We start from the raw sequence: 12,885 nt of genomic DNA on the forward strand, positions 1-12,885 counted from the left end.
GTTATGAAAGTCTAGTCCCTGAAACTAGGTCCTGTAGAACTTCTACTAATCACTGCTTTTGCTCATCTCCTCCTAAATGATGAATAAATGCACAATCCTGGGCATCATGCCTGAGTGTTTCATAATGCTGTAAGTCATATAATGAAATTCAGGAATTCAGTCTTCAGAATTGATTATTGGAAGAGTATATTAATTAACCTTTATATGAAACAAGTCAAAGTCAGGATAGGAAAAGAAAAAAAATGTCTGGAGGAAGTGAAATAGGGAGACGAATACAACAAGGATGCCCTTTATTACTTATCCTGTTGAACTTGGAGGATTTGATGAAGAACAGTTTTCAGAACATGGGAGGCGTGATAGTAGGAGGAAGAATAAAGTACATAAAATTTGCTGCTGATATGGCGTTATTAGCAGAAGAGGAGACTATACTAAGGGATATGTTACTGGAACTAAATGACAGCTGTGAGCAGTATGAGATGATGATAAACGCAAACAAGACGAAGACCATGATTGTCAGAAGAAAACTAAAGAAGGTAAACGTGCGAATTCTAAATGAGACAGTAGAACAAGTGGACAGTTTCAAATATTTGGGGTGTGCTATAACAGTAACATGAGCTGCTGCCAGGAAGTCAAAAGGAGGATAGCAATGGCAAAGAAAACTTTTAATAGAAAACTTAGCATCTTCTGTGGATCTCTGAAAAAAAGGACTAAGGAAGAGACTAGTGAAATGCTTTGTATGGGGCGAAAACATTACATTATGACGAAGTGAAGAGAAGCAACTAAAAGCATTGAAATGTGAATATGGAGAAGAATGGAGCATGTGAAATGGACAGACAGAATAAGAAATGAAGCTGTGTTGGAAAGAGTGGGTGAAGAAAGAATGATGCTGAAACTGATCAGGAAGAGGAATTGGATGGGTCACTGGCTGAGAAGAAACTGCCTACTATGAATGCACTGGAAGGAATTTTGAATGGGGAAGAATTCAGGACAGAAGAAGATATCAGATGATAGACGACATTAAGATATATGCAGAGACTAAGAGGAAGGTGGAAAATAGGAAAGATTGGAGAATGCTAGGTTTGCAGTGAAAGACCTGCCCTGCGGCAGAACACTTCTGTATGTATGTACAGTATGTATATTAATCAGTGAAGTTTGCCGTTTGCAGCTAGAGTGGTGGTTTAATTTTAATCAAAATTATTCCAAAAAGTGGTAAAACCGTGAAAACAGTAAATACATACAGAAGTGTTCATATTTAGAAACTAAATTCAATATTGTTAAGAATTTCATGGCAGATATGCGAATTGTGAACATAATCTGTACATGCAATATACTGTATATAATGATTCAAAGAATCATCAATAAAAGAAAATATAAAACATTCGCAAAATTGGCTGGAACTGAAATAGTTAAGGTAATGAAAGTTCGTGATAACATGGTGGGAAATATGGAGTTGTTGCTGTTTAGCCAACTGTCCAAAGAGAGGTTTGAACTCGTGACACCAATAAGTCATCACTCATGATGAAACTAAGCCACGAGGTAATGGGGTAGGGTGACTAGTTCCTTTCCCCCTCCACTGCATACATCGCAGACTAATTACTAATCAGACTTATACAAACAACTGTTCTTCCTCTGATACTTTTCGTCAAGTGTGATGTACTGCCTGATAATAGATGTACATATCACAGCCAGAACCTCAATCAGAGGTAAAATATGGAGTATTTACCATTAAAACAAGATATTTGGCTTTTGTTGAACTTTACAGCATTTATCACGCTCTCTTGTTGAAGTTTTACCAAAAAATGTAACTAATTTAATAATTTTTATGGAATGAAAGCAATGTGATAATGCAAAGGAATATTACTGCAGTTTTGTGGAATGAATTAATGACAATTAAAGCTCCACAGTATTTAGCCATTTTGTCACACTAAATTTTTCAAATAAATCTATACTGACACAAGTTACTTTTAAAATTACCAGTCATAGCGTCAACCTTTATAATCATTTCCAACTGCCAAATATAAACATTCACTTCGTAAAACTTACAAATGAGAAACTTTCATCCAAAAATTCACTACATTATGTACAACAGTTACATGCAATGAACATGAATGTTGTGCATTTCTCATAATAATTAAATTTTCAGGTACATTTCGTAATTGATAAATATCTAAATAAAATAGTCCCCCTATATCTGCATATGATATGTTCCAGCATATACTGTGAATAGTAGTGAACCCTACATGGCAGTTTTTTTTTTTTTTGCTCATGTACATATGTATGGCAAAGTTTAGTTGATAAATCACTCACAATAAGACATGCATTACCAATATTATAATAATACAATACATTGTAGAGTGAGGCACTGAAAATGGTACTGCTGCAAAGTATTCTCACTACTGTGCACATGCCAGTCTAACTAATGCTATATAAACCCACATGTAACAATTTCCTGAAGACTTTTTTTCTCTCTTACACAATGCACTATATGAAAAGTAAAAAAGAAGAAAATCAGTGAACATGTAGCACATTGGCCAAGTGCGCAGTAAGCAGTGCAGGAGTGATAGTGGAAAAATTGTGTTCGAATCCATTATAATACTATTATTTTAATAAATGTTCCAATTCGCTATTTTTTTCATAGTTACCCAACTCCTTATGGACTGGCAGTTAATATATTAACTGGAGAGACTATGGGTTAGCCATGAGCTTAGTAATAGTAATACTACAGTATGTATTATTTATGAAGTACGTTGGTATTCTTAAATTTTATGTAACATTAAACTTAATTGAACTAATTAACAATTTATTTATATTATGTTTTTTTTTTTTCATAAAAAAGAGCAAAATAATTTCAACTGCAGTCATGCCATTACACCGATTGTTTTACATTGGCCCTCCCCATTCTTTACCACAGGCTCATTGACTGCAGTGGCTGGGACATGAACCAGCGATCTTAGGCACGATATACTGGTTGAACATTCTTGTGCACCTTAAACTACTCGGCTAACGAACCCAACATACTTTACCTGACTATGCAGGTATACAAACTCGTGGTTTGCATTTAATTGTGTATAGGTCTTTCAACATTTAAAAGTTAATGTCTTCCATTTTAAAGATTCTCTTAAAACACAAACCGACTAACTGAAACTGTTCATTTTAGATATCTATGTACAGTAAGTAAAAAATAATCAAAACTGAAATTATTTCGTTTCTGGCATTAAATTCAAATCCTATAAATTAAACCGAAATAAAACAAAACAATGATTATTTAATTCTTAAGTCTTCTGCTTGCATAGAATCTATTAATTTCTACAATTAAATTCTTTCCAGGCATCAAGAATTCTGTTACATAGATATTTTGATCACAGGTGGATGATCTTCCCAATTATTTCTACACTTCTTTTTCAGTTTTTCTCACATATTTTCGATGGGGGTTCACTATCAGACAATAGTCACTTATGACACTGATGATGTGTCTCACGAGCTATTCTTGAACTGCATTTGGACAAGTGAATTTAAGAATTATTCGATAGGAATTCAGAATTCCCATTAGAATGCATCTCACAGGAAGAAGTTAGAAGGACATATTCCAGTATATGTTTATGCTCGTCTTTCGATACAGTGCAGAATTCCGAGACTATCACAGGAAATTCATCCCGAACACAATACAATTACATAGCCACTTCGTCTTAGGTCATTTTTTATCAGTTATTTAATGATGTATCAACTGTTAGGTTACTGACTGTCGATGGAATTTGTGACAGGGAGATGTTATTTGACGAAATGAGGTCGAGTATTCGCCAGAGATTACTTGACAATCGCCTTAATTGGGAAAAATCTCGGAAAAATCCCAACCAGGTAATTAGCCTAAGTGGGAATTGAATTCATGCCTGAGTGCAGCCCCTGATAAGCAGGCAAACACTACTGTCTGATCTATGCCAGTGGCCTTAAAGTTGTCACATGCAGGCCTACTATGAAAGAACTCCCTGCTTTCACATTCATATTGTACACATGGTATGAGACACTGAAACTGTGATCAAAAGAGTACCTCACCAAGTTCGTTTGAAGTTAAAGTTCTCAACATGCACTCCCTATGTCATACAAGATATGCTGACACTGTAATCATTCCTTCCAAAACAGGAATAATATCTGATCAATGCTAGATACAACTGCTGTGAACCAATTCTTCATACCAAGATTGGCTTGCAAGAGCAGTATATCTTCCAAACCGCTCAGTATAGCCTGTACTCGTCAATGTAAAGCACAGCATGGCTGCACCTCCCTTAGGTAACAAGAGTGTTTTCAGAAAATGTTAGTTCTTTCACTGCAGGGCTCTCTACTGTAGAAGAACTTGGTTCAGCCACCGACAGTATGAAATTGGGAATCTTCTCATGGCACTCTGGTTTTGTGAGTAACATGATTTCATGTTAGGTCTTAATTAATCTGTAATGAGTAAGCTGAGGAGATTCAGGCATTAAAATTTTGCTTTAGGCAGCCTAAATAGGCACTATCAACATTTTTATTAATTCGATCGTACCTGGTTAACATGTTTCGGTCCATTATGGACCTTTTTCAGAAGCGGTTGTTGCTGGTCTTGGCACCTTTTGTTTTATTTCCTGTGGGGGGCGTGTTTGTGTAGTGTAATGTGGAGTCAAAGAGTGTCTGTGTTCTGAAATTGAGTTGTGTGCTGAGAATTTCATTTGGATGTGTTTTTGTGTTTCTGTATATTTGGTATTGTTCTAGTGTGTTTAGTTTCTGGCTTTTTGGTTGGATGTGTAGAATTTCCATGTCTGTGTTGGTCTCTGTAGGTGTGGTTAGCATTTGTGATGTGTTCTGCATATGTGGAAGTGTTTTGTAATTTTGTTATGGCTGTGATGTGTTCTTTGTAACGTGTTTGAAATGATCTGTCTGTCTGTCCTATGTAGAAGTTATTGCAGGTTTACATTTGAGTTTGTATACGCCTGTGTGGTTGTATTTGTTTGTTTGTGTGTTGAGATGTTCTTGTAGAGTATTATTTGTTCTGTATGCGATGTTGTAATTTAATTTTTTGAATGAGGGTGCAATCTTGTGTGTGTTTTTGTTTTCATATGTCAGTGTGATGTATTTTTATGTTAACCAGGTACGACAGAATTTAACACAAGAAATACATATAATACATATTCCGAAGTGATGTAGTGTTAAAAGTTATGTAATCAAGATGTATTTTTATTAACTTGTATTAGCTACTTAACTATTTAAAAATTAAATTATCTCCTGATTCAGGAGCCCTGAACAATATGAAATAGGGGTTTTAGTGTATTTGGAAGTGCCAGTCTGTTACTGATCTCAATTTTGTAACAATAGAACGTAACTGTACTGAAACAACTTACTCTCCAGTTACATTACAGTTGACTACTGTGTATTTTTCAAGATTTTCTGGTGTAAATTTATGCCCTGCTTCAGTCAGGATATTTCTAAACTGAGAGAATGTCCTCTCAACCTCACAGGATGTGACTGGGCAATACTTAGAGGCCATTTCCACTAGTGACAGCTCTAATGTCGTGGCTGAAGAAATTCCACAGTAGACATATTTGTTTTACATCTTCTGAACCAGAATTTCTTTGCAGAATCTTCCTGAGTTTGGTCCTGAAGGCTTTGCCCATATCCACTATTTAAATACAATTGCTTTCGACGATTTGAGTTAACTTCGGACAATCACAGTTATATAAAATAGATAACTTATACTTATACTTGTGGCTTTTAAGGAACCCGGAGGTTCATTTCCACGTGGTTTGGAAACCTTAGGTGGGTTATGATACTTCAGGTCAAGCTTATCTGGTCTGCGCTCATATTAACTTCAGTTGCTCATAAGTAGGGGGCGGATGTTCATGAAAAGTCATCTTCTTATTTTTCACATTAGGACGATGCCTATTAATATAGAAATCCTTTCTATGTTAATATCAACATAAAAAAATAATTTCTTATATTGCATTTTTTGACGTTTTTGAACTAATAGGTCTTTTTTTTTTTTTCGGCATTCATTGGTCATTTTTAATACTTTAAGGAACTTTTCGATCATTTGGAATGCATTTTACTTTCTTCTTTACCGACATGGCTGTTAAATCATTTTCTAAGCAAATAGATCAGTAGTAATTACCTACTGAATAAGCGAATAAGAGTGAAGTTTGAGTTTTGTAGTTTGGAACAGACTCTAAAATCCATCCCTCATTCCACTGAAGGCTTCACTTCACACAACGGAAGTAATATAAAATGCTTGACAACAGCTTAGTTTAAGTGAGGGCTTTGACCACTACTGTTCTTTTGTCGGTATGAGGGTGTCTTTAGAATTTATGTTTGGAAGGGGGGGAAACTTTCACCATGTCCTGGACAGGACGTGGTTCGGAAGGGATGTCTATTATAGTGGACAGTATTTTTAACACGATTGCAAGAATGCATGCTGCGCCCACAATCTGTTTTGTCATTCACACTCCCTCAACTGGAAGATCCGGTAACAAAAGAGATGCGCGGAAGGATGAGGAGACAGAGAATGAAGACATTGACATGAACCACCCGATTAAACACATTGTAAACCCTCATTAAAATCTATATTTTTCCCTTAAAACCTTCATTTTGTTGCATGCCCCTTTCCTTTATCTTAGCCAAATTCCAGGAAGTTGCCTCCTCTCTCCGAGATTTGCAGGGCAGTCATTGAAACAAGGTGACTAATTTTTAAGAAGTTGTGGTGCGAGTACGTTGAATAATATTTAAATGTCATTTTCTTTTAATTTCATGTCCTTTTCCATTAGTTTAAGGGCATTTTAATGATCATTTTAAGTAGATTTTTAAGTCATCAACATCCGCCCTGTAATCATAAGGCTTTGGTTCAAAAGGATTCAATGATGAATTGTGACAAAGTTATATAGCAAGCTCGAATTTTCTAATGATTATTTTTATTTGCTGGAAGAGGAATGACGCAGAAAACCCCTCCAAAAATGTAAATGGTGAGCGTCATCCATTTTCTACTGCCTGGGAATTTATAGTGAAAATAATCTGTTGGAGAACTTGTGAACACATAACTTACACTTCAAAAACATCTTGTCGCATGTCACCATCAGATTCTGAAGTGCTAATAAATCTGGTAGGACCAAAAATTATGCAGAAAAACTTAATTCTGTAAATGTATCCCAGTTACTGAGTAAGTCACAGTCACACTCAGATACCTAATCTATGGCCCACATTTCCCAGTTGTAAGTTTTTGGGGTTATTTTCTGTAAGCAAGCTCATCATCTTCTCTAACTCTGTACACATATCCCGAGTTCCTGGGACTAGTTTTTCATGTTTTTACTTTCTTTTGTGTACTACTTTATACAATTTGTGATACTATCTCACAAAACTGGTATTTTTCATATATATTACTGAGGTAATGATTGAATCATTCTATCACTCCATCGCTTGACATGAGCTACAAGTCAACTGGAAATGGGAACTTCAGGTTTGTCCAGGTTCACATGGCTTGCGCGAATTATCAGCCCCTTTGATGTACAAACACTGGTTGACTCTCCATGAGCTCTAGGCTTGTCCTGCACATGTCACTCGAGTACAAGTAAAGGCTGGTTCACAATAAACCAGGAACAAGAACCAGAATGAAAACGAGAAGCAGAGGACGTGAATATGAAAATTTTTGATTCACAATAAACCAAGAATGTAGACGACTATGCATATCGATATGCATGTCAATAACGATATGTAAAGTCGATATTACGCATTCTGATATTATTTGTGTATAATTGACCAATGGCATTCTCTCATGAGTACAAGGCAGCCAACATAAACACAGGTTAACCAACTTCGAAATTTCAACTGAAACATTTCATTAGGTACGGTACTATAAATATACCCATGCATCTTTATTATCACAACCTATTTTAAGTCTACCATAACGTAAAATAATTAGAGAAGAAACATTTGTAATAGAACAAAAATGAACACAACAGTAGTTATTGAATTGAAGCGTGAATATGTAGTGTGTAATTCAACCAATACAGTAATAAAATATGATTTGCTTTCGATCGGTGTTCAAAGATGCAGCTATTGAAAGCACGTATTCTCCTTCATTTTCTCATCTTTATACGAGGTGTGCCACTTATCGTAAACGTGAGGATTTTCCTCAACACTCAATATTAGAATCTCATCAAATACAACTTGCTCCATGATGCACAGCACAGAACAAAATAATGCATAGGTTATGTCACGGTCTTCTTGCTACAAAATATACGACAAAATAGCTTTTAGATGGCAATAGAATGAATCTAGTGGGCTGTGATCGGAAACGTGAACACCAAAGTTGAAACTTGGCCAACTCTCCGTTCCCGATCCCGGGCTCTGGCAAGCTTTTCGTTAACTGTGAATGCTCACATTTAAATGTACATATTTTAACAATTTTACCGTTTTCGTTTTTGTTCCGATTCTCGTTTCCGGTTTATTGTGAACCAGCCTTAAAAGTAATGAGGATAAGCCTTAAAATTCTGATTTGTACCTCTTCTTCAAGATTCGTCATTTCCAATTTATGTATTCTAAACAGGACAAAAGACTCGATTCATGACAACTAGTATGTGTAAATTTGACAGTAAAAATATCAGCTTCAAATGCTCTGGCAATGAAGTGTCTCATAATAAAGATAAACAACTGCTACAGAAATATTAACATCTAGAATCATGCATGTAAGCAAGCATTCGATATTCTATTAGGTAACTATATTTTTTAACTCAAAATACTTAATCAGATATATATGTTAACTACTTGCACATATCAAATAAATTCATACAAATATATACATGATGCACATTCATGTGATGGGGCAGGTAACGGAGACAGCACAGACCTTACTGTTATTCTGATTCCAAAAGTTCTACCTACTTCCTCCATTCCTTCCCTAAAATAAGTACTCTATTTGTGACATCTTGTAGTTTTATACATAAATACGTAATACTTCATTATTCTAAGTCTATTAAGATCTAGTGTACCTGTACATGCAACACAATTATATACAAAAATGAACTTCTAAATACAAATTCCAATAATCAACATGAAATACCTGTTACTTATTTCCTTATGTTCATATTTCACATTCAAACTTACAACACAGTTATTAGAATATTGAACGAACAGGACAAGAATATTAAAAAATACACATATCAACATGATATGCACACTTCAGGCCCCAAAGTCGCTAATCTCATTAAACAGAAGCTCTTTAAAACAAATTGTTTAAGAATACTTACCAATATAGCTTAAAAGTACTGGCAGGAAAATGAGACCATGAGCTGCTCCGAAGAGCACAATGCCGAGATACATTCGGAAGTAGAAAACTTGAAAGATCTGAGACTTAGCAAAACCTAACACAAGAATGCCTCCAAACTTTGTTAGTGTGATTCCAGAGAAAATCTGAAAAACAGCAATGAAAACAAAACGTTTAATACTAATCCTCCTCTTCTCTCAAAATATATTTCAAATAATAATAATAATAATAATAATAATAATAATAATAATAATAATAATAATAATAAATAAAATTAATTTATTATTATTATTATTATTATTATTATTATTATCATTATTAATTAAGAGCTAATGAAATTCTCTTTTAATATATACACACACTGTATTTTTTTGAGGCAGAACATGCTGGAACGGTATTTTGGAATTTTTTTGTTGTATTATGCATCATGAGTGGATAAATGTGTTAATAATTATGTTCTCAACATAATTTTTCTTTGAACTCTGTTTAGATCTTTAAAGTCCTAAAGTTGGACGAAAAGGACATTAAAAATGACAAAATTCCCGTGCACTGGACAGTAACCATCTCTGCATCTGTTATAATATATTCTACACAGAGTTCCACCACCTTTTTCTGCAGCAGAAAAGCACTGTATGTATATAGGATGTGTGTGTGTGTGTGTGTGTGTGTGTGTGTGTGTGTATACTATCAGTAGTACAATTTTTGACCTTCACTTCTTCCACCTCCCATACAAATATATCTTGTTTGCAATGCTTCAGTCTATTATCCCTCAAAATTTCATGTCGGAAACAACCATGTGGGATTCCCCGAAATAAAAAAAATAATCATTGCATACCTTTTAAGTTTTTGGTTAGGTAATACTGTACTGCATAAGAAATACAGTAAGTTATTCTGATTTGGTTCGAATGAAATGAAACTACCCAAGATTTATGTTCAGTGTGTGTGGGAAAAATCTAAGAAATGTGCTTCCATGGATGATAGAAAAGATGTTAACTTTAAAAAGTGAGTACAAAGTTATGTGTCAGTTGGAAGATAATTTCCAGACTGCTGTTTTACTTTAATAATCTTCTGTTAGTGAGAAAATGTTTTTCAAATGATAGGTCAGTGAAGTGACACATTATAAGATAACAACTGTGCATTCAGCCAATTTAAATTATTAGAGTGTAGAGGAGTTACCAGTGGAAAAATACACGAAATTTAATTATTGGAGAAACATCAATTCCACAAGGAAATCTAGCTCTACAATACTGCAACAACTAAAAGAAAATTTTCAGGAAATATAACACAGAAGTGTTAAAGTTACTGTTTTGACTCTCCATCCAAAGGATTGTAAGTATGAACGAAAGGAGTGGAATTTCCAAATGCTTCCAAATATCTGATACAGTAGCCAAACAGTTGATAAAGAAGAAATAAATCTGGAATCACCAAATCCAAAGTCTGGAAAAAAAAGTCGTGATCCAGATACAGTAAAAGCCCTTGAAACTGGCATCCAAATAACCGGCAATACCAAAGCAACGACACTTTTGGCTAGCCCCCCCCCCCCCCCAAGTTTAAATCTGCCACATCTGTCACTATTTTCTCGGCTAACAAAACAAATACATGAGTTCATATTTGCATGTCATAAAATGAAGTTTATGGTACAGGTACAAAGATACAAGTGTAATTTCTATGTGTACATCGTATTGCCAATTTCATGTGTACATGAACATTCAATAATTTTTATTCCCTTTGAGTTGATAGCATTGCAAACAAGAAGGCAATTAGCTGCAAAACAGAAATTTGATGCCGAAGTAAATCAAACCTGTAAGTTCTTTAGTCATTTGTGTGCTTAAATGTATACTTACTGAACTACCCATGCTGGTCAATGCATCTGCAGATCTTTGCACTCTTGTTTCCTTTACTGATACAGCAAATGAATGAACAAGATGGCTACAGAATTCTACAGCTATACCAACAGCCTGAAAAATAAAAAGTTGGGAATCAAACAAGTTTTAAGCAATTCAAATATCTAACAAAAAAACATACACAACACACACAAAGTAGCCTCTCATTATCCATCTCTTGATTTTGATCATCAGACTATCTTATGGTAGTCTTCACGTTCCCCCCCCCCCCCAACCCAGTTAAAATTCGATCTCCATCCTTGAATATAAAGGGTCTAGCAAGAGATCCTGTGCAAGGCCATTACATAATGGTAAACACGGGATGAGCCATGCCCAGGACTTCAAAATCAAAATGTGTACAACTACTCCTTCCTTTAGCACTTGGTGCTTCCTGAGCATGAAGTAAAAATGACATTACTGCTGATCCTGCTTGTGAGGCTACCAATGTAACAGTGACATATTGAAGGGAAAGCAATACAGCATTTTTCCGACCACCCTGTGCCCTCAAGTGAGCTGCGCAACTCACTTTTAACCAAAGAAGAAAAAACTTTCGACAAATGTATTCACGACAAATTAAAAACGATTAAACATAAAATATAGTTCAGTTAACAATAAATTTTATCCTGAAATATAGTTGAAAGTACTTAGGCTTTCGTAAATTCCGTGAATTTTTTTATTTCAATTTTAGTATGTTGTTGTTGTTTTCTAATGCCAGGCGTTTGACAAAGTCATTTGACCTCTTGCACTCCAATATTTTTCAAAGATATTATCATGACCAGCCACTGAAGCACAAATTTTGAGGTGTTCCGAATCCATTTCTTGGTTTGAGTTGCACAATGGGCAGTTATGGGACTGATATATTCCAATTCTATGCAGGCGTTGCCAATCTAAATGCAGCCACAGACGATTTATGTGGTAAATCAGGAATTAACTGTGGATTATGATGCAGAGAATTCCATTTTTCTCTTGAGATTGTGTTATAAAATTTTGTTTGTTGAAGTCTAAGTATGTACATTTAATAAATCTTTTCACAGAGTAATACATAGATTTAGTAACAGATCTGTAAGTAGCAGTGCTGCCCTTCTTTGCTAGTGCATCCGCATTCTCGTTTCCCAGGATTCCACAATAGGATGGTATCCATTGGAATACAATTCTTTTATTGAGTGATATTAATTGAGAGAGCATTTTAGTTATTTCTGCTGTTTGAGATGAAGGTGTGTGTTTAGAGACTATTGATAGAATAGCTGCTTTGGAGTCTGAAAATATAACTGCATTCTTAAATTTATTGATGTGGCATAGAAGATTCCTGAGACTTTCACTTATTGCAAATGATTTCTCCATCAAAACTTGTTCCATATCCAAGAGATCTATAAAGTGAGAAGAGACAGCACAGAACACCTGCACCGGTACCTTGTTCTCTGGAGATCAAGGATCCATCAGTGTATAAATGAAGCCGGTTTCGTGGAGGGTACCTAATACTGTCTCTAAAGACAATTGTTTCATTATTTCAGTGTTTACTTCTGATTTCAGTATTTCTTCTGTTAAATTTAGATTATATTCTATATTTAATAGAGTTAAAGGTTTGGTTTAATTTGTAAGTTTTCTTTTAAATTTTAATATGTGATGTGGTTAAAAGATACAGCCCATTGCCGTTAAAATTTTAGATGCTTTAACATGCCCTGGATGCACTTAACTCATGTTCTCAGAAATGTCACTGAGGATGTAGAA

At 34.9% G+C, this 12,885-nt stretch overlaps 1 protein-coding gene across 4 annotated transcripts in view; it reads right to left on the minus strand.

Moving 5' to 3' along the window:
- Npc1a (Niemann-Pick type C-1a) overlaps window positions 1-12,885 on the minus strand; it is a 150,100-nt gene that overhangs the window by 19,333 nt on the left and 117,882 nt on the right. For all 4 annotated transcript variants that reach the window (XM_069840564.1, XM_069840562.1, XM_069840561.1 and 1 more), the window contains 2 exons: window positions 11,119-11,232; window positions 9,258-9,420 (listed from right to left, as the gene is read on the minus strand). In XM_069840564.1, the coding sequence (XP_069696665.1) occupies window positions 9,258-9,420; window positions 11,119-11,232 (277 nt within the window). The remainder of the gene's footprint in view (window positions 1-9,257; window positions 9,421-11,118; window positions 11,233-12,885) is intronic.

This window comes from Periplaneta americana, chromosome 11 (genome assembly GCF_040183065.1).
Source record: "Periplaneta americana isolate PAMFEO1 chromosome 11, P.americana_PAMFEO1_priV1, whole genome shotgun sequence".
NCBI classification, from domain to species: domain Eukaryota; kingdom Metazoa; phylum Arthropoda; class Insecta; order Blattodea; family Blattidae; genus Periplaneta; species Periplaneta americana.